At 38.0% G+C, this 21,565-nt stretch overlaps 1 protein-coding gene and 1 long non-coding RNA gene across 3 annotated transcripts; both read left to right on the forward strand.

Moving 5' to 3' along the window:
- Positions 1–283: 283 nt before the first annotated feature.
- Positions 284–10,850, forward strand: LOC131307238 (K(+) efflux antiporter 3, chloroplastic). Its single transcript, XM_058333652.1, has 19 exons — positions 284–590; positions 1,150–1,539; positions 2,110–2,211; positions 3,227–3,307; positions 3,530–3,631; positions 3,947–4,024; positions 4,511–4,579; positions 4,753–4,803; positions 5,826–5,939; positions 6,026–6,127; positions 6,227–6,361; positions 6,596–6,777; positions 6,856–6,991; positions 7,400–7,471; positions 7,553–7,651; positions 8,542–8,703; positions 9,146–9,235; positions 9,328–9,489; positions 10,286–10,850. The coding sequence occupies exons 1-19, from the start codon at positions 537–539 to the stop codon at positions 10,577–10,579; spliced, it is 2,475 nt and encodes an 824-aa protein (XP_058189635.1). The 5' UTR covers positions 284–536; the 3' UTR covers positions 10,580–10,850.
- Positions 10,851–12,429: 1,579 nt separating this feature from the next.
- Positions 12,430–15,472, forward strand: LOC131307242 (uncharacterized). Of its 2 annotated transcripts, XR_009194050.1 has the most exons (4): positions 12,430–12,871; positions 13,931–14,023; positions 14,271–15,010; positions 15,159–15,472. It is a non-coding gene; the product is annotated as an uncharacterized LOC131307242 (long non-coding RNA). The 2 variants fall into 2 exon arrangements; XR_009194049.1 differs by having other exon boundaries at positions 13,931–15,010.
- The last annotated feature ends 6,093 nt before the right edge of the window (positions 15,473–21,565 follow it).

Raw genomic sequence — 21,565 nt, forward strand, 5'->3', positions numbered from 1 at the left:
CGATGACGCCTGAAGTGAATTTGAGTGCCGTTTCCTTCACACAGTCAAATAGCCACAATTCTCTCTCTCTCAAACAAGCACTCCCTCCCTAGTCCCTTCCAATTTTTATTAGTAAAATGGTATTAATACTCTAAAAATTGATTAACTGATTTTAGAATGTATACATCAATTTTTAAAAATATCAATATCAATATCATTTACGTTTTATTATTTATTATTTTATTTGTATCTTTTATGTTTTTCTGACTATATATCTTTTAGGGTGGAGTTTGATCAATGAAAATGGAACGCAGGAGTTCAAAATGACCACAAGTTCCTCTCTCTCTATCTCTCTCAAAAGCTCAAAACTCATCACAGGGCTTAAACGTGTGGTCACTTACCCACCTCTCTTTCACCCTTACCATATTCAACACTCACATTTTTATCATCTTAAGCTGGATTACATTCTATAATCGAAAGCTGAATCCCTACTTTTGTAGTTTTTAGAGGAACCCACTAATGCCTTGCACCTTCCTCAACTCAGTAGTTCTACCTCCATGTCCAACATGATCACCATGTTAGACTCAATTGGTTGTTTCTTTGGTCCCAAGGTAAATTCTTTCACTTCAATCCAATTCCTTGGCGTTTGACTGATGAGAAAAGCCGAATAAACTGAGGGGAAATCAATGGAAAATGGGTGGAAGCTTTGGTAATTTATTCATGAAACAGAAAGCTCTTACATGGTGAATTAGAGCCAATGAAGTTAAGGTCTTTATGTTCTATGAATAATCTCGGTACAGAATGTTGTTTTTGTTTATTTGATTTTGTTCCTCCACTACCCAGCAGAGCATTATATCGTACCGTTGACCGTCTGGAAAATCATCCTGCCTTTATCTTTTATTTTTCTAATGAGAATTTGCTTCTGTTTTTCGCTATTTTCTTCGAAAGCATAATTTAGTTTTTCTGAGCTAGAGATGTCTTGTTTCCAGGTCAGTGGATAATTAGTCCAAACCGTTATACTTATATGGTATGAGTCTATGATTCACTATGGAGAGGAGCGTGCTATATGAAAACCTTTGATTGAACGTTCCTTGCTTTGATAATTCTTGTTTCTTGGAACCAAATGACAGTCAGGATGTTAATTACTAAATTTACTGCGTTTATTTTCAGGGATATGACATTGTTACTCAGACAAGAACCAGTAGGGCCGACTCTCATGCACTTTCATATCTGTCTGGACATATTTTCTCTGCGCCTTATCCCCATCACCGTCGATTGCATCCACCATTGTCTTCTGCCCATCACAAGATTAGTCGCTGCTTTTCATATACTGCACATGTATCCAAAGGCAGGCTCTCGTTATCTTCTTTTGTTTTGGGCGAAAGGGGATTCCAGTTTTCCAGCCGTGGACATGCTATGAAGGATAGATTCCGTATATATGCTGCAGTTGATGTTGCCAATGGTGTTGATGTAATAAATGATTTGGGAATGGATACTTTGACATTATTAGCTGTGACTGTTATAATTGTACCGGCCTTCAAGATCATCAAGGCTAGCCCTGTAAGCACACTATCAATATTTTTTACTTTTGTTTCAGGTATCAAAGACATGCACTGACTGCAAATTTTCCGCAGAACGAGGTTGTGCACTCACATAGTGCTTTGTGTTTTTGGTGTCAATGTATATACATAGTTTCTCTTTGGGTGCTAGCTTTCATAACTTATGTGGTTCCATAAGAGATAAGACAGATTCTGCACATGTGAACATGCTCCGGTGATCTTCTTCGTTCTTATTGGTAACTAATGCTCACTAGCTATTTGAGTTATGATTGTTAAAGTCTTGTTAAAACGGAAAACCATTTTCTTGAAACGTTAACAGACTCTCTCTACATGCTTGAATTAGTCTTTTGAACTTCAAATAAAAAGCCTTTCACGTCAGAATGTTAAAAGATCTGGCAAACAAAAAGGAAGGCTCATATAGTATATAGTTAGCACGTTGGGATATTAATTGATTTTTTGGGCTTCGCCTATCTACTTGATTGATCTCAAAACTTTATAGAGCATGGTAACATGGAATTTTGGTAGGTTGTTTCTTTTCCGCAAGTAATAAGGTCCTTTGGTTGATGTTCAGATACTTGGTTTCTTCTTTGCCGGAGTTGTGCTCAATCAATTTGGCCTGATAAGGAATCTTACCGACGTTAAAGTTCTATCTGAATGGGGGATCCTCTTCTTGGTAAGCAAATGACCCCTCCTCTCTCTCCTTTTTCTAGCACGACAATAATTGCCATGCTATGGTGGTTGCCCCTTTACATGCTTGAACGTGACCCTCCCTAGGTCCAAGCCAAACCTCAGATAAGTAGCTGGAAGGCCAGCATCATTTCCTTTTCTTGTTCTTGTTCTCTTTTGTATATGTATGTTGTGGATCTGGATTCTGGAATCTGTACCTATTGGTCATCATTATCAGTTTCTCATTTCAAAGTTCAAGAGAGATCGACTTTGAACCTTGTGTAATTGATTCGTAGGCGTGTAACAGGTAGATGTCAAATGTATATCGAGCAAGGCAGCCACTTTGTCATCTTCTGATTGAAGATTTACATTGCAATACAACCTTATGTCTTTAAGTCTTAAGGAAATCCTTCATGCAGCTTATTATACAAATGGAGTTATTTATATACGGGGTTGTGCAGTAACATCTGCTGGGGGATTGCTTAATTTAAAAAATTTCCTGCTTATTGGATAAAGACGGCTTCTTGGTAATGTTGGATAAAAGAAGATCCACTGCAGGGCACCCAAAGAAGTGTTATTTGAGTCTTAATTAAATCAAGTTCAATCCTCCGCTACCTAGGCTGTGTAGTTCATTGACCTGCCATTATTTCCTCTTACAAGATCTATAACAGGAAGTGCCCCGAGTGAGTGCTTGCCAAGTGATATTGAGTTCTAGAAAATCATTGTCAAAGTCGTTGTTGACATATCATGAAGTTCCTCAATTTAAACTGGCTTTGCAAGATCAATGAGTTGCTTGCATCTGACCATCCCTCTTTGAAAATTTTAAGGCATCGCACATAATTAAGGTTAGATGTCTGATTCTGCAGAAATGAAAGTTCCTTATGTTCTGTCTTGTTGCAATTCATTAGACATATTGTTTATTTGAAGAAGCTTATGATTCTCATGTTTCACTTAGTTGACGCTTTGTCTGCTTTTTATGAACTTATGGGTACGAGATTGTGCTTGTTAACATTCCTTTGCAGCTGTTTGAGATGGGTTTGGAGCTTTCGCTTGCACGCTTGAAAGCTCTTGCAAAATTTGCCTTTGGCATGGGATTGACTCAGGTAAATAGATGATGGGCAATGCTCCTATTCTCGATTATGTTGTGTAGGCATACGAATCACTATTTAAGCATGTGTACTTCTATGTTTTGGGTAGCTCTTCTTCAGATGGGTGAAACTTGAGGTCTTCTATCAAAATCAACTACACCAGTAGCTCTTCTACAGAATAGTGATGATCCCATAAATCATGAATGTGTTGATTTTTCTGCCTTTGTCATGTTGCAGGTTGTACTTTGCACTCTTGCTTTCACAGCGTTTGAGCTTCCCCCCAATGGCGCTATTGGAACAAAAATATTGCAGTTCCTTTTTAACTCAAGGCCTGATTTGGTGAGAAATTTTTATCACTGCCAATTATTGAAGTGGTCTGCTTCATTTTTGTGTCCTGCCATGATTTTTCTGTTGTTGCAAATTTGGCATCTCTATTGAAATGAAACAAGTGTTGTCAACATTTAAGAATTGGTGAAGTCTGCTAAGAGATGACTTTTGATTACTTGACAACTGGATTTGCTGACTTGGCAACTGGATTTTCACTTCTTTCACTTTTAGAATACCTGGCTTATCTGTGACACCATCTTGCTTCTGTTTTTTTGTAACTCCCTTATTGCGAATCCCCTTATTAGTGTCTGGTTGCGAGTGATGTAGGTGAACATCAGAAGCATTGATGAGGCAGTAGTGATTGGTGCTGCTCTGTCATTGTCTTCTTCAGCCTTTGTTCTGCAGGTAATTTATTCTTGATATATTTAGGTCACTTGATACACTGGTAAGTTGATTTGAATTTGCCAGGCTGCCAGCATAACTTCTTAGAGACAAGACAGTGTTCTCGCCAATTAACCCCCACAGTCAACACTGTCATCATTTTCAACATTTCATCATATTATTCCTGTAGTCTTCTTTTTTTCCTGATGTATTTCAGAGACGCACAACCCCAACACCCCCACCCCCCCTCTTCCCTCCTCTCTCTCTCTCCCTCTCTCTCTCTCTCTCTCTCTCTCTCTCTTTCTCTCTCTCTCTCTTTTATTTTTTTTGGTTCTTATGCCTAAAAACTCCTATTATATCTCCAAGTGATAAGGTAGGAGAAATCCTGCTCGATTAAGTTGAATTTACATGTAGTACTTATTTGCTTCCCAGTCACATCCAAGTACTAACTGACCTGTTTTTATAAAAATCGTATATAGCCATTTCATGCTTACCTTGTGTAGTATATAGCTTCTTGCAGAAAAGGGTGAGCTTCCAACTAGGTTTGGCTCAGCAACATTGGGGATTCTTCTACTGCAGGTTCCACTTGATTTTGGTGTACTTGGAAATATCTTTATTATTTCTTTCAATGTCATTGGTGATGCTGTTGTTCTTCCGTTTTCTGTTTCTGTATTGAGTAGGGCTGGCATGCAAAGTTCGTCATAAGTATCAGGTCAATAATTTTTTGGATACCTGATGATTGATATTTGCAGGACATAGCAGTTGTCCCTCTTTTAGTCATACTTCCAGTGCTAGAGAGCCAGGTATGTCATAGTGATGTTCACGTTGCATATTTTCGTAAAAGCTAGAGTGAGTTTTTTAGTAGTATATGTTGATACTTAATTGTCCTTATAACTCCCATTGAAAAGGACTTTCCACCTATTACTTGCGTAAAACAAAAGAACTTGCACATTTCTATACTACGATTTTAGCCCTTACAATATATTGGTGTTTGTCTGACTATGAAGACTTATTAGGACATAGGGATGACAACACATGTGTTTCACCTTTGACTATGATCATGTCATGGTCTGGAACTCAAATAGAGTCTATAGTGCAATGACTGTAGTTATGGTGGTTTCACTCTTTGCAGCTATATCAATGGTGCGTCTACATCTCTATGTTAGGGTCTTCCTTGTATCTTTTGCTGACATTATTTCAGCATGTTGTCTCCATCCCCTTCCCTGTCTGGGTTTGTCAATCCTCCAGATGACTCTTCATTGTTTCAATGCAAAACTTTTTTTTTGATCGGCAAAAGAAAGTTTCATTACGATAATTTCAATGCAAAACTTGCCGGTGCCTTTTCTGATATCTGATTTTGGGGACAGGTTATCCCAGGGTAATTTGCGATATTGTGTATTATAGGTCTCTTAGTGTGTATGCCTATAGCTTGTTAGGCTCCCAATGATCAAATTCCTACTAAGTTTCTTAGTTACTTGGACAATTAGATGCATGTATGGTTTAAAAAAAGCCACATGGGTTCCCCATTCTTTCAAATCTGGTGCTAATATCTGAACCAGTTGATGAAATAATGAGAAAGTTTTATCTGCTTTGGCTAATGGGGTTGAAGGCCGAGCCCGCTTTGGTAATTATCCATGCCATGAGTAGCAATATACACCTTATGGTTGCACCCTAATAAAAGGTCCCCTGGTGTTCTGTCAAATTGAACTCCATTTTATAGTCAATGCGGCAATAGTTTGGTTTATCGTGCTTCTTGATTACAGTCTAGTATTTATTTTCTTTTTTTCACACCTTGTTTCTATATTTGGCCTGTCATTTTCTGCAGAACTTGGTGGGGGAGAGTATGTTGCCAATGCTTGCTAAAGAAAGTCTGAAGGCATTAGGTGGACTAGGCCTGCTTTCACTTGGAGGAAAATACCTTCTTCGGAGAGTTTTCGAGGTCTGCATTGAATCATTTACACAAGAAAATCTCCTAGGCCTTATCGTCTTGCAATGAACACACTAAACTAAACACTTGAATCCCAGGTGGTTGCAGAAGCAAGGAGCTCAGAAGCTTTTGTTGCTCTCTGCCTACTGACAGTTGCTGGGACTTCGCTTCTAACCCAGAAGTTGGGTTTCAGTGATACGGTTTGATAGCTCACTCTCTCGAAGACAGAAAACAGCTTATAGTGATTTTGTCCTAGTTTATTAACTCGCGTAATTGTTACCTTTGGGTTCACTTTGCAGCTTGGAGCATTTTTGGCTGGGGCATTATTAGCAGAAACAAATTTTCGAACCCAGATTGAGGCCGATATAAGGCCTTTTAGAGGCTTGCTTCTTGGATTATTTTTTGTCACTACTGGTACTTCTATTGACACGCAGGTACTTCCTCATACAATCTCTAACATTGCATTTTAATTAAGGTGCACTATATAGTTTTTATCTCTTGGCTACAGCCGACAGTATTAGTGGTGGTAATCAGGCCTTTGTAATTTTCAATTTCTGGGTTTCTTTCACATGCTTTGAGTAGAATTTTTGGGTGAAAGTTTCACATGTCAAAACAAGGATGTATATAATGTAGGGAGATGTTTTTAATGTATTCATCCTTGTTTGCAGCTTCTTTTCCGGGAGTGGCCAAATGTACTCTCTCTTTTGGCAGGTTTGATTGTTATCAAGACCTTAATTATAACAGCAATTGGTCCCCGTGTTGGACTAACTTTACAAGAGAGTGTAAGAATAGGATTGCTTCTGTCCCAAGGGGGGGAGTTTGGATTTGTAGTTTTCTCTCTAGCAAACAGGTAAGTTTTACTAAATCGTTGTGCATGAGTGCATGTGATTTTTGCCTACTGATTCCAGTTTGGATTTATTCCTTGTAGGCTCGGAGTGCTACCACTTGAGTTGAACAAACTACTCATAATTGTTGTTGTGCTGTCAATGGCATTGACACCCTTTCTTAATGATTTAGGAAGAACGGCTGCTGATTTTATTGGTGAAAAGTTTGATGTGGAGGAGGTAAGTCACTAAATTTTACTGTTGATCGTTGGTCTCAAGTCTTCATTGCAAATGAGAGAACTGGTTAACACTGGTCAGCCACTAATGTGTTTGGACTTTGGAGTCGATTGAGAAAGCTAATATTTTACTACATCTAAGGCTTCCGACAACTAATGTGGTTGGTAGTTGGATTTATTTTCTAGATGGCAGGAACTTTATTAAATTAGATATCGAGAGAAAGTTGTTCTATTATCTAGTCTAATAGTAAAGCAATGCTTGACTTTTTGATATAGATAGAGAGAATATCAATTCAAGTAGCTTGAAGGTAGTTGAGCTTGCTTTACTCTATCATATGGTTTTATGCTGACTGTAGAGATTTCGCTGTTACATTTATTTCTTTAACAGCTTTATCTTTGCTTAACTTGACAGAAAACTGCTGACACGGTAAACTTTGATGCTAGCGAACCAGTTGTTATCCTGGGGTTTGGGCAAATGGGTCAGGTAGAGCGATGTTAATTAACAATTTCCAAATCCAGCAGATGTGGTTTACTTTGCCAGTTTTAAAATCTTCGTGCAGTACAGGTCCTCGCCAATTTCCTGGCGGCACCGCTGGCTTCTGGAGTAGATGATGTTGCAGGATGGCCTTATGTGGCTTTTGACAATGATCTCTCCGTAGTGAAGGTTGGTTGTTTCATTCATTTTAGTATTCTAAGAATTCTTGATATCGATACAAATCAGTAGCGTGAGTTGAACTTGTCCTCCTAGCTCTAAGGGTCAAAATCCATGCCATCTTAAGTAGTGAATTTTCGCAGAGGTTAGATGTATTCTAATTTGCTAGTTTTTCTTCTTACATAAAGATTTAATCCATCAGATGCCACTGCAAATTTCTCTTGTGGTACACTGCAATTTTGGTCATTGGGGGACGAAGCATTTGTTCTGTAGGAAATTCGCACCTTGGACGTTCTGACCATGTTGAGCATTGATCGAATATGTTGACTGCTCCAAGTATCTTTCTACCTTCGATTTGTCCTGACGGAATATATTTTCCCAGTAGTCTGATATGTGCACATATATATGTTACATGGAAATTGCAGTTCCTCATGTTAAATGAATGATGGAAGCAATCCCTAAGTGCTTTAAGATGCTGCTATGTGATGTTTTTTTTTCCCCTTCATCACATTACTGTTTGGTAGCGTGATATACATTGTTAGGCCCAATTTCTAATATTTTTAAGCTTTCAAGGGAATTGTTGATCTAACGTGTTATTATAAATTTGGTTTCCCATTTTCGTTTTTCTTATCTCCTTTTATAGATGTGTGCATCTCCATGTGAAAGATGACGTTGCAAGTGAGAGAGGGTGTTGGGTTTCTTGATTTATCTAGTTGGGCCCATTTTCGATCGTATTAAGTTTTGGGGACAATTGTTTGCTGAATGATTGGCTTCCTTAAATCGTTTGATTTTTCCTTGGTACAGTTTTTCATGGAATCAAATCTTCTAATTACATGATATTCCTTCTGTTTGGTATGCATTGAAAATATTATCCAAGTGATGGTGCTGTTTTTTTGTATCAGGAATCTAGGAAACTTGGGTTTCCAGTCCTCTATGGTGATGCATCACGTCCCGCAGTTCTGCAGTCTGCTGGTATTTCTTCCCCGAGAGCTATCATGGTCATGTACACGGGGAAGAAGAAGATAATGGAGGCTGTTCAAAGGCTGCGGCTTGCCTTCCCCTCGGTATCCTTCCCTACCACCACCACCAAATAATCGAATGAAACTACATTACTAACCAAATAAAAGAGGAACAAGAATTGAAAAGTAGTATACCTTCAATTTTGTGTTGCTCCACATCAAGCAGGATAGACCTTGGAACAGGGAATGGATAGAACTTGGAACATAATGACCATTTGGGATAGATTTCTTGTGGATATTTTAATTTTCTTTTTCTCTACCTTGGTCTGCCAGCTCTTCCAAAGAAGAGCTTATGACGCTTTGACCCCTATTTTCCGAATGAAAAGCTATTGGCAGTGCTAGTCATTTATTATTTGTGAAGGAAAATCTTTTGATGTCATATCATTTATTCATTGATGCGTTTTGGAATCACGTTATGTGTTTTTTTCTGAATGTTATTCAAGTTACTTCTAATATGTTAATCTCTTGATGGAACTGTATGTAGCAGATTCCAATATATGCCAGAGCTCAAGACCTTGCGCATCTCTTGGCTTTGAAGAAAGCTGGTGCAACGGATGCTATTCTTGAGAATGCAGAGGTACCATAGAATTGTTTCTCCTTTTTAGGTCTACAATGAGGAAATTTTTGCTCAAACTAGCATCTCTGATTGTATCCAATTTATTCTTGCAGACAAGTTTACAGCTTGGCTCTAAGCTTTTGAAAGGCCTTGGTGTCATGTCCGACGATGTGACATTTCTTAGTAATCTTGTACGAAACTCCATGGAGATACAAGCTCAAGAAGAACTTGACAAAACTGGTGATCAAGAAATTGAGGTTATGGAGCCATTCCAGGTATTTAGACATCTGACATACGTGCATAGACAGGGACGGACATGTGCTTTGGGATATTTACTATATATACTTACCGTAGAAGCAAGATTCTAGTATTCTGGCACCAACTCTATACCCCCCAAACCTAGTTTAGTTTAGAAAAACACTAATATCCCTTTTAGTATTAACCGAACAAACTTTGAAGTGATGCCTTTTATAACAATTAATTTATATACCATAGTTACATCCATAAGGTATAACAATTAATTTATACACCATAGTTGCAAGATTCTAGCATTCTGGCACTCCCTCTATACTCCCCAAACCTAGTTTAATATAGAAAAACATTCATGCGCCTTTGGGTCTCAACTAACAAACTTTGAAATAATTTGGCTTTTAATATACACCTATCCAATAAGTGGGCACCCACCAAACAGAAGTACAAAAAGTACATTGTTATCCTGAAAGCACATCAAGTTCAATTTTGATAGGAGGTTGGGTTTGTAGGTATGGAATATAATTACTTTGCCATTTACATGTGTACATACATAAGTATCTTTGTGAAGCCTCTGGCGATACTGTGTATGTTTATGCTGTGGAATCTTGTTCTTTCATTCTAACATAATTCTCATGCTTGAACTAAGATTTGGCACCCTCTAAGATTAAGATCCTGGTTCTGCTGCTGTGAATATGCAACACCTGACATTAAGCAATAAAAAATAAGAGATGCACACAATGTAACAATTTCTTAACGTGCCATATAACTGTTCGATGATGAGACTTTTTACTGTGGAAGAATGATTTTTCTTGGATTAAGGTAAGAGTTGCAGACTTGATTGGGACCAGATTACCGCCACCAACATCTGATGAGAAGAGCTCTTCAATGGTGAACCAGATAGATAAAGATCGTGTTCCAAGGTTCCAGGGCGAAGTAGATCAATCATTGCAAAATGGTGAGCTCGATCAATCTGAGGATTTAAATGGCAAAGGTGTTTTATACTGTGATTTGGAGACACAGAACGGTTCTCCAATCAGCCGTGAAGATGCCGCAGAAGGGAAAATGGAGTTAGATCCATCAGGGCCTTTAGTTATTAACAACGACCGACCTTGAAGTCCATCATTCTTTTTATTTTTCCTATACCTTTTTTCCTCAATGGGGGATGAGATAGCTTTTACTTTTGGTGGTTGACTCAAGGCTTAGTGCTTTAAGATTGTACCATAGTTTATTCTTGATCATTGGAGGATCAGATTTTGCTATTAATTCGAAAATTGTGGCAGAAGGTTTTCATATAAGGTGCAAAGTGTTTCAGAACCACAGTTGTATATATAATCGAATTCGATGGCAATATTTATTCAATCGAAGGTGTTACTTTTCTGCTTCATTCTACGTGTCTGTTATGCTGTCAAAGAAACTTATTCAACTATGCTGCTCACGGTGGAAGTTCTGATTTTTATTCGAGTTGAGATAAAACTGTGGTTCATTTGTTTTTTTCTTTATGAAGGGAGGTTTGAGCATTGGGCAGGCAGGGTCCTTGCAGCCTAAGATATTCCATATTTGATTTTATCTACACCTAATAAACCAACTTTGTTTCGATTTCATGATTGGATTAGAGTTTGCCCGGAGCACTTCATACCAAATGAACTTTTTGCTTAAATTTTACTCAAATACAGTGTAAACAACAAATACTAGTGTAACTTCCAAAAATAGGATAACTTGGGACGGTGGGACGGGCAGGCAGGGGCAACCTTAGTCCCACAAGCATGAGCTGGAAAGTATCTTTTGAAAAGATCCCAAATTATTAAAATCCTCGAGAGTGATTGATAATATCTAAAAATTATGCGATGGGCTGGTAGTTGCCACCAGAAACGCTGGGAAAAAAAAAACTTCTTATCAAAAGTAGCATTAGGTGTGCAAAACTACTAATACCCACGTAGTAGTGTTTCTTAGTAAGAATGCTTGTATGCACATTCACCAACCTCAACTTCAAATAATAACCCACTTGAGGAGGGAAAGCAACCTCCTTAGCAAAATTCACAGTTTTGAAACTGGGTTTTTCGCATCAACAGACTACTAAACACCAAAGATTGGTAGTTCTCCCAAACATACAGAAAGTGGCGGATGCAAGATTTGTATTCACCAGGGGCCCAAATCATGTGTATTTTCATATTCATAATAGAAAATATATTTTAAAAATATATATTGCTACTTGCAAGGTCCGAAGAAGAGTCGATATTGTGTATATGTGGGCCACTGTTTAAAATTTTACACATACAACCTAAAAAATGAATGATAACTTGAAATTGTGAAAGTTTTTACCCCACATTATAGAAATTTCAAGAAGTTTTTTTTTACTCAAAGGACTTGTAGTGGCTCCCCATAGAATTTTTCCTAATTAACCTTAAAATTAGTGCAATAGTCGAGCGTATTTGGAGTTGTGTAGGGCCTGAATCCCCCTGGACCGCCTGTGCATACAGATATATACACATACAGGTACAGAGAGAGAGAGAGAGAGAGAGTCAATCATCGATCGTGCCCTTCATTTGGGATTAAAGGGGCAATGAAGAAAGCGTCGGGCAGAGAAATCGCGTCTCCAAAATACGAGTTAAAGATTGTAGGTATGTCTCATAGCTGGAGACCTCGCGGAGGCTTATCAAAACGGCGTCGGTCGGCATTCATATAGACTTCGCAGGGTGAGCCTGAGAAGTCCATGAAAACGAAGTGGCCACCATTTAATTGTAAATTGTGAACTCATGCCTGGTTTATTTCTTGATCGAAGATGTTCAATGTATAGATCTTGTCAAGAAGATGAACGTTGTTAAATATCATATTAAACGGATGTTGATTGCACATAATCAAAGATGATTGAAGTGAATTTATTTTTATCAAAATAGACTTGGCCACACTTGATAAAACAACTATCTTATATGGAACTGCGATGTTTAATTTGTCAAAATTGTGATCTCATGGATAATTTATTTCTTGATCAAAACTGATCAAGTTGTAGAGCTTGTCAAGAAGATAAACTGTGTCAAAGATCGTGTTAATCGAATGTGGATTAATACCTGATCGGAGGTGATTGGTGTGAATTCTTTTTTATGAAAATAGAATTTGGTACACTGGATCAAAAACCCATTTTCAGTACGGCAGGAATTCTCTCCGTTTTCATCACGCTCCGGTTGATTTCTGTTCTGGGGTATGCTTCTCTTCTCTTTGTGCGATATTGAAACTCCAATTGTTTTGTGGAATCATCAGACTGCACAGATGGCGCGCGCAAGTGCAAATTTCTATACTGCTTAATACGAGATGAATAATCGGTTTTTGTGCTTTTGCGTAAGCTACCACATCTGTGACGTCCATGTAGCACAATCCTTTCAGGATACCAGTCCAGCTGATGGGGAGGAGGTAAGTCTTAGTTTATCCTGTTGATTGTCTGTCTCAAGTCTTCATTGGCAAATGACTGAATGAGTGAACTGGGTAAACCCTGGTCAGTCGCTAATGTGTCTGGATTCCCTTGATAGAGCTAATATTTTACTCCTACATCTAAGGCTTCTGACCACTAATGTGGTTGATAATTGGATTTGTTTTCTAGATGGAAGGAATTAAATTAAATTAGTTATCGAGATAAAGCTGTACTGTTATCTAGCCTTATATTAAAGCAACGCGTGACTTGTCGATATAGATAGAGAGTGCTCGAAACTGGGCTCCGCGAAGTCTCCTCCATTGCTATCCATCCTGGGCCTGGCTGTGTATCTCAAATTTAGCAAATTTGGGGTTTTGGTTTCTAATTTGATGGATAGATGGTAGTGCTGTTGATTTTGCTCCTCAGTTTATTCTGTAACAATTATTGTCTCCAATTTTCTTGTGCATATGTCTGTTGTGCCCCTTTTTTGTGCCGATGATAGCATGATTCTCGGGAGCAGAGAGGGAAAAATGTGTTGGTTTTATATGAAATTCTTAAGTACGTTTTCCATTTTCCCTCCACCCCGGCACTTGTGGTCGGACAAAATGTTATTTTTAAAGGTTTACCATGATTTGTTAGATCATGGAGAGTTACTATTCAAATACCTCTCTCAGCTTCTAGAAATGAATTGCTTCCATATGAGTTTGCTGAAATTGGTTTGTTTGGGTGAATTCCATCAGAAGTAGATATGCACTAACAAGAATGTAGATGAGCATGAACTTTCATCCTTCTGTTGTGTTTTGGTGGTAGCATACCGTTGATTATGAGTCTATGACCAAGTGGAACTTGTTTGCATGTGCTAACACACTGCCCATGGGTAACCTTACATGCTTAACTACCTGTATACATACACTAAAAGGTAGTGTATAGAAAGGTTGGTGCTCTAGATTGAACTTCATGACTGGCACCGGCAGACTTTAATTTGCTTGTTTTTCCTTTTCTGTCCCCATTTATGTTGAAATTCAATGTAATTGCACTGATCTGGTCTGGATATATTTCAGGTGCCACCCAAAAGATACTACTAGTTTGTCCTGTCGTCATTGGTATCCTCTATTTGCATCATGCTGACATTTGCGCAGCCTATATTTTTCATGGTATGGTTTAATGGTTTATCCCTATCTTAATCAGATTCCTCTATTGTTCCATTGGAAATTCTCCGAGGACATACAAGTTCAAATGGAAGAGATTAGTGCTTTGATTCTCCATCTTGTTCTTCTTCATGTGGTTCAAATGGAAGCAATGATTATCCTTGTGGAATATATTGAAGTATCTCAACATTAGTGTGGACACACTTTCTATTGAATATCGGCTGACATTTTTGTCAATTTTCTTGAATTTTAGGAGTAATGAACTGCAAGTTCCATCCTTGGCAGCCCTGGTTGTTCATGACAGGTGCTGGTTTAGTGATCAGATTTCACTAAGATTAGTTGTGGAGGGAAAGGCGTTTCAGAAATGGTGATAGGACAGTATCAATAGGATGGAGGGCAGCTGAAATATGTATCAGTTGTTATATTCAGTGTTAAAGCTTTGTTTGGTTAACAATTTAGAAAGTTATTTTTGAGAGTTGGAGTGGTAATGAGTGGAGAGAGATAGAGAGAAAGATTTATTGAAAACTGTGCCAAGAGTTAAAAGTAACTCTCTGAATGTTAAACCAAACGGAGTGTTATCTCTTGGATAGACTACTTGATGAATGGTTTATAGCAAAGGATGGAGAGGAGCTGATCCCCAGGCCTCAAGTTCTCTGTACCGTATTTTGGTATATCGGTGTTCTTGTGCATTATTTGCCTTTGGATCTCATTTTAAAATTCTCATCTCTCAAGATTTCAACTTAATCCAAGAATCAAAAAGACAGAAATAGTGGGTCTACCAAACAACCAGCACAGCGGACTTGAACCCATGATCATTCCCCCCTTAAGTCGTTTTGCCTGATGTTGATTGAATTGCATTTTTTCTTATGAAGGTTCATCCTTGGTTTCATCTTTGGTGTTATTCCTTGGTATGTTGGAGCAATCATGCTACTCTGTGTCAAAAGAAAGGACTACAACAGAGAGAAACCTGGATATATCGCTTGCGCAATTTTTGTGAGTAGATTTTTTTATTTTATTTTATACAAGAACAAGATTCGATTTGGTTAATTTGGTTCACTTCTTTCTCATTTCCACTCATGTGGCTTTCCTTAACTTATTCTTATGTAAAGGCTGATTTTTTTTTTTGGATTCAAATGCACAGGCTGTCATTGGTACCGTTCTGATCGTTGTAGAAATGACGACGAGGTATGCATAGCGAAGACCTTGATTGCATTTTTACTGCGCATTGCGAAGTTTCTCGGCTGATCTTGTCTATGGTTGAGCAGCTTCTTTGTATTGGAGAGGGAGAGAGTAATCAGTACAGAGGAAACTTATGAAAAAACCGTGTTGTTAGAGAGAGGTTGGTTAAGAATCCCAAGTGAACAAGTTGATTCAGTTTCAGCTTAAGTTTGTGAGTTTATTGAATCGTTCATACGAAGTTGCATAATGATTTAAGCTTATTGTCCACATTCAACATTTTCGGGTCTAATTTATTTCCTTGAACATAGATGAAAACCAATTGGGAATTCAAGGTAGCAAGTTCATTGTTTCGAAGATAGTACTCCCTCCGTCCTTTTTTTTGTGTCCAGTATTCCATTTTGGGTTGTCCCTTAATAAGTGTCTATTTTGTAAAGTTAGAGGGGTAAAAGTTGGTGCATTGTCCATTTTGTCCCTTAAAGTAGATTTTATTTTGAAAAGTTAGTGAATAAAAGTGTAATGATGATGGGTAAGTAGGAAAAGTGGAGGAAAAAGTTGATGTGAAAGGTGTAATGATGATGTTTTTTTAATAAGTTGGAGTTACGAAGCAGGACACTTAAAAAGGGACGGAGGGAGTAATAAAGTAGTGGTGAGGCTTTTGAGATAGGAGCTAGTTTGTTTTCTCAAGGCTATTTAGGGACTTCACAGATTTGTGTCATGATTTTGGGTTCGAAATCTCTCAAGTATTAATATTAATAATTTTTTTAGGGTTAGTCTGTATAGAGTTTTTGCTTTGGCTTTAAATGAGACCTTCGTTAGTGGACGGTGAATTGATCTATCAAGATTATCGCAATATGCATAGCCCGGACACTTGTGTTATAAAAAATTTGAAAAAGTGAGTACGAGCCCTGCCTCCCTTTGATGGGATCAAATTAAAAAATACTATAAGGGTAACAACCAAATTGCTCACTCCTAGATCTCACGTATAATGCACGAGGGGAGGGCGTGCGAACACAAAAACATTTTTTGAAAATATTTTCAATTATTAAATTTTGCGAGTGTAAAATTTAAGAGCGAAAGGGGGTGGGTCTTACCAGAGAATTATGTGACTTAGGGTGCACCAAATCCGCGGGTTAGCGCTCTGACAAAGCCCGGCTGAATTGTAGCAGAGCTTGTTATGTTTGGTGTTGGGGTTAAGGTATTTTGGCCCAAGCTTAACCCAGGCTTCATTTGTATACGTTCGTCTCGGGTGGCCCGTGAAAAATAAATAATGCTAAGGGTAGAACAATAATATGGGTGCCGATATTGTACCCATGATTACATGGGCTCTAACACAAATGACCCGGTTCATTCACTAACTTAAAAATAATTTTGTGAATGAACGGCGTTAATTATTTATGTGGAATCCCAAAGTGAGGCTCCCACAACCCAATATAATATCGGTACCTCATGACCAGTACCAATATCCAAGTTTGAGAAAAATCAAGAGGAAATTGTTCTGAAACTCATTATTGCACGATATTTCTATTATATAGAATACTAAAACTAGCATTGTGCCCGTTTCACGTACGGCATGATACATGACAAGTACTGAAACATTCCGGACAGCAGGTGACAGTGGCAACCAGAAATTGCCTCCAATCTCATATATACTTCGACATCACAACCTTAACCCAGAGTTCTTGTTTGTCTATATTAAACCTCCACCACCAGTACTTGGCCAACAAATCATAATTGTGCTCTAGCAGTTTCTGAACCTTCTTCTTCTCATTATGGATTCAAAACCTACCTAGGCATGTGGACCTCAAATGAAAAAACGGTTGCAAAGAACCCCAACAAATTGTACTATATGGACTTGCTTCTGTTAATTTATGAACTTGTTTCTTGTTAGATTTGCATCCCATAATGCATACACATCCCCAGAGAGTGGTCATTCCATGGGCCTACTTTACATAATCATATTTGGACTTGTCCTTTGTATTAGATGAGCTTGCTCTTATAATTTCATGTCATCATTTCTTTTTTTTGTTGCTCTTATAATTTCATGTCCTTGTTTCTCGCTCTTATAATTAAGGGAGAAAAAGGGTCCCAGCAGGTTATGAACACCACGTATTTGGTCATATTTAGGCATGGCAATTGGACCCGCCCGCCCTACCTCGAGCGGGGGCGGGTTTTCCACCTCATTTCGGATATAGGGTCGGGGTTGAAATCCTAAAACCCAACCAGGTTCGGGGTGAAAGTACCCCGCCCCGATATTACCCGACCCGAAATATATTTGTACATAAAATTATATTTTTATCCTAATATAATTATCATTATACTTAAAATTTTAATATTTTTACCCTAATATTATTATCATTATACTAAAAAGAAGTTATAATCTTACCTTTATATTTCACCATTATACTAAACTACCAATTTATTTATAACTATTTTCTTTTATTTTACTTTTAGATTAACAATTTTTTTTAATTTCTTACTGAGCGGGACGGGTAAACTCGTTCCCTGGTCGGGGTCGGATAATAATTTTCGGATCGCGATTGGGGTACGCCAAAACCCGCCCGCCCCGTTGCTTATTCCTAGACATATCAATTGCTCTTACCATGTTTTGGGGATATCAAGAGTTGAGGCATGAAACCGGCGCTGCTTCCTTGTCTCTACCGATTTTTTGCAAGTTGATGGAGAATCATTTGAAGTATGCCGGCTTGGTCGTGTATTTATTTAAAAAAACAAAAAAAAACAAAGAAGAAGTTGAGTCTATCATTCGTAATTTTAAAAACATAATAGTGATTATGAGCTATTGTAAATTGATTCCACATGTCATTACTGAATATATGTGATCTCACAATTATTTGGCCGTCCTGTACGTGTATGGCTTACGGGTTTGACCACTTCATCAACCCTTCCTTTGCTTCTCTTGTACTCTTTATTTTCTCATTAAATATATTTTCTTTGCCCAGCGAAAAGAAAAATATACAGATATACAAGGTCAATTGTACGACTAAATCAGTTTAGCCACCTGTATATTCCTATGTTCCTCCGCCACCACCTCAGTTCTATCCCCACGGGTATCAGGCTGGTCCAGGTCTCAATTCTCTCTCTCTCTCTCTCTCTGAGTGTGTGTAAGCGTTCAGGGTTCTTTTTTTTTTTTTTTTTTGTCTTTCCAAGTGTATAATTAGGATTCTAGTTGAGTTTAATTTTTTGTTGTGTCAAATTGAAGAAGTTAGACATATGTCGTATCCAATTGAGATATTTCATGTTTGTTTTGACATTGGAGAAAGGAAGAAAAATGATTGAGAGGAAAAAGATAGAGGAAGTTGAGAGAATTTATGGTTTCTCCTTATTTATATTTTGCTTTTTCTTCGCTCTGCAACCCAACAAAAGAAGTGAATTTTTTTAATTTTCTATTCCATTTCCTTCCACAACTTCCATACACAACCTAACACTTCATTAGATTTTACTTAAGGTTCAACTCGTTCTCTTTTTCCCCCCTCTTATGTTCATCTTTCCAGAACATTTTTAATTCTAGATAAGATTTGTTAAAACTTTTATAGTTCATCTCTCGACAAGAGAAATAATCATTGATGGTGATTGATATGTATGCCTTTTCTTGAAGGTTCATCCTTGGATTCTTCCTTGGTGTTATTCCCTGTTACGTTGGAGCAATCATGCTTGAATTTGTCGCTTTTGCAATTATTGTGAGTAGTTTTTTTTTACTTGAAACTTCAGATTCGATTTGGCTAATTAGGTTCTGTCCTTTCTCATTTCCAGTCATGTGGCTTAATGCTTTGCTCAATTACTTATGCCGTTACCTTATAACTATTATGTAAAGGCTGTTTTTCTCTTTTTTGGAGATTGGAATGTGCAGCTTGTCATTGCTGCCGTTGCGATCATTCTAGCCCTGGCGATCTTTTATCATAACTGATGCAGGATTTGGCTGCATTTACTGCATACATGTATGGATCAGAGGCTGGCTGGGAGATAGGCTCAGAATTTGCGAGTAGTAGTTCAAGTAGAGTACCGTACACTCTTCGAGTGAGGCTCTATTGTTTCTACTACGGGGAGACAAATCGAAGTCATCTGAAATGGCAACAAGGCATGTGGAGGGGGTTCAGTCAGTACAATAAGAAATTCAAAGCCAACATGGTCCCAATTGAGACCATTGGTTGTCGCACTGCATCATGAGGATCACTCTTGTTTTTGTCCAGATCCACTTTTGCTTGGTTCGAACTCGCGTTATTCTTAGTATTCTGATTCCTTGCCAGTATTTATGATAGAAGTGGATCATGGTGCCAAATTGTTTATTTTGTTTTGGCAAGTTGCATGTATTGAGTGGGTTTGTATAGTTGAACAAACTTTTGCTTATTTGAACGTTATGATCCATGGCAAGTAGGCCAATGGGTTTGAATGGATTATTGCTACTGTTTTTGGATTGATTAATGAGACAATGGGAAGATAAAAACCACAGGTTCCATAAACCATTACCATAACCATATCCGGATATTACAAAGGCACCATATTGCATCAAAATGGTGCCAATTAGTTCCAACAAAACAGGTCCTAAAACAACCAAGATAAACCTACCTAGTACTCTGCCCCATTTCACCTTTTCCTTCTTCCACCTTCAGGCTTTTGCCCACTTTAGTTTTGCCGACCCAATTGCACCTGAAGGAATGATTTATTTTGGTCTGGTTTTAGAATCCGTGGATGATGATTCGTTATATCATATGATCGCAAACCAATAATGCTACAGCCACACCCACTTTACACACTCAAATACGTACTCACACAAAAGTGTGTAAGCTCCGCACACACTGCACACATTAGTGTGTGTGAATGTGTATTTGGATGTATAAATGGGTGGTGTTGTATCCATAGTTTTAAATATCGGCCGATACGGTACGTATCGGCCGGTTCGTACCGGAATTTTCGACTCCCGGTTCGGATATAAGCCGATATATCGGTGAGATTGAAATTCACAGGCGTATCGGCCGGTTCCCGATACGTATCGGTCTGTAACCGATTTTTGGACCGGTACGGCCGGTACGTATCGGTTCTGGAAAAAAAAAAAAACAGAAAAAACCAAAAAACAGAGCTAAAAAAAAAAAAACAGAAAAAATCAAAAAACAGAGCTCCTTCCACACATATGTATATATTTGCTTCTACGTCATTCATGTACGTATTGGTACCCCCACGTCATTCATTCTGGCATTGAAGTTGTATTAGCAAAATTATGTTTGACTTAAAAGCTATGAGCTTGAAACTAGTTGTGCCTAGCGATTATGTAATGTAAAACCTCTATGGTGTGTTTATTTTAACGTCTTCATCTTATTTTTGTTATTTATGTCAATTATATCGAAACTTATAATGTTGCATTTTTCTCATATTTGTAAAATCTTATTGACTTGCGAGTTTTGATAAATTATCGGATATTTCACATGAAGAGAATGGGCTATTACATGTCTTAAATTAATTAAAATGTGATAATTTAAGCCAATGTTTGGGGCAAAAGTATATTTTTCAAGTTTTATACATGTTGCTGATGATTTTTAAAAATTCACGACCGCGACACCCGATTCTCGCGACGTATCACCGATATGTCCCGATACCAATATACCACGACCGATACCGCGACGGCGACCGATACCGCGATTTAAAACTATGGTTGTATCATTTTTGATAACCATATGGGTGGGTCATGGTCTACATTTGGTAAATGTGTATTAAAATCTTATTACACAAAAGAGGAAAAGTGAAAAATCTTCAATTGGGAGTAACCCTGTATGCCAAAGTAGAATAGGGGAGAAGAAAATTACTGTGACGTTTTTTTTTCTCCTCTTCTTGGTAGTTTCTTTGGGTAGTTAAAGGAGTAGTTTAGAAAATTAAAAGTGTGAGCAGGCTTCAAAAGGCTCAAATTGGCTGGTGGTTTTTCTCCGGGCAAGAAAAAACCAAAGCTTTCTACCTCATCCAGCTCCGTTATGAGAGATTCGGCCACAGCCAATGATCCATCAGATAATCAACAAGGAGCTTTTACACATCGAAATTCACATACAAGTACGTCTTCAAGAAATGAAAAATGATAGTTTTGGTGATAAAGACTGGCGATAATAACAAGAAACGCCATAAAAAAAAATCCAAGCACCGACAAAGAAGATCGACCTGAATTAAATTAGGTAACATGGAATGGTGAAATCAATGGCCTAAATGTACTAATGTACAAGTCGATACTTGAAATGCGATGCCAGATTCACTTCGAAGAGAATTGACAGCTGTTCGTAACCGAAGACGTCGTGAGATAAAATATGCATACACACACATATACATAGAGAGAGAGAGAGAGAGAGAGATGAATCGGGACGACGACTGCTTACC

The sequence above is a fragment of the Rhododendron vialii genome, chromosome 11a (assembly GCF_030253575.1).
Source record: "Rhododendron vialii isolate Sample 1 chromosome 11a, ASM3025357v1".
Lineage (NCBI taxonomy): Eukaryota > Viridiplantae > Streptophyta > Magnoliopsida > Ericales > Ericaceae > Rhododendron > Rhododendron vialii.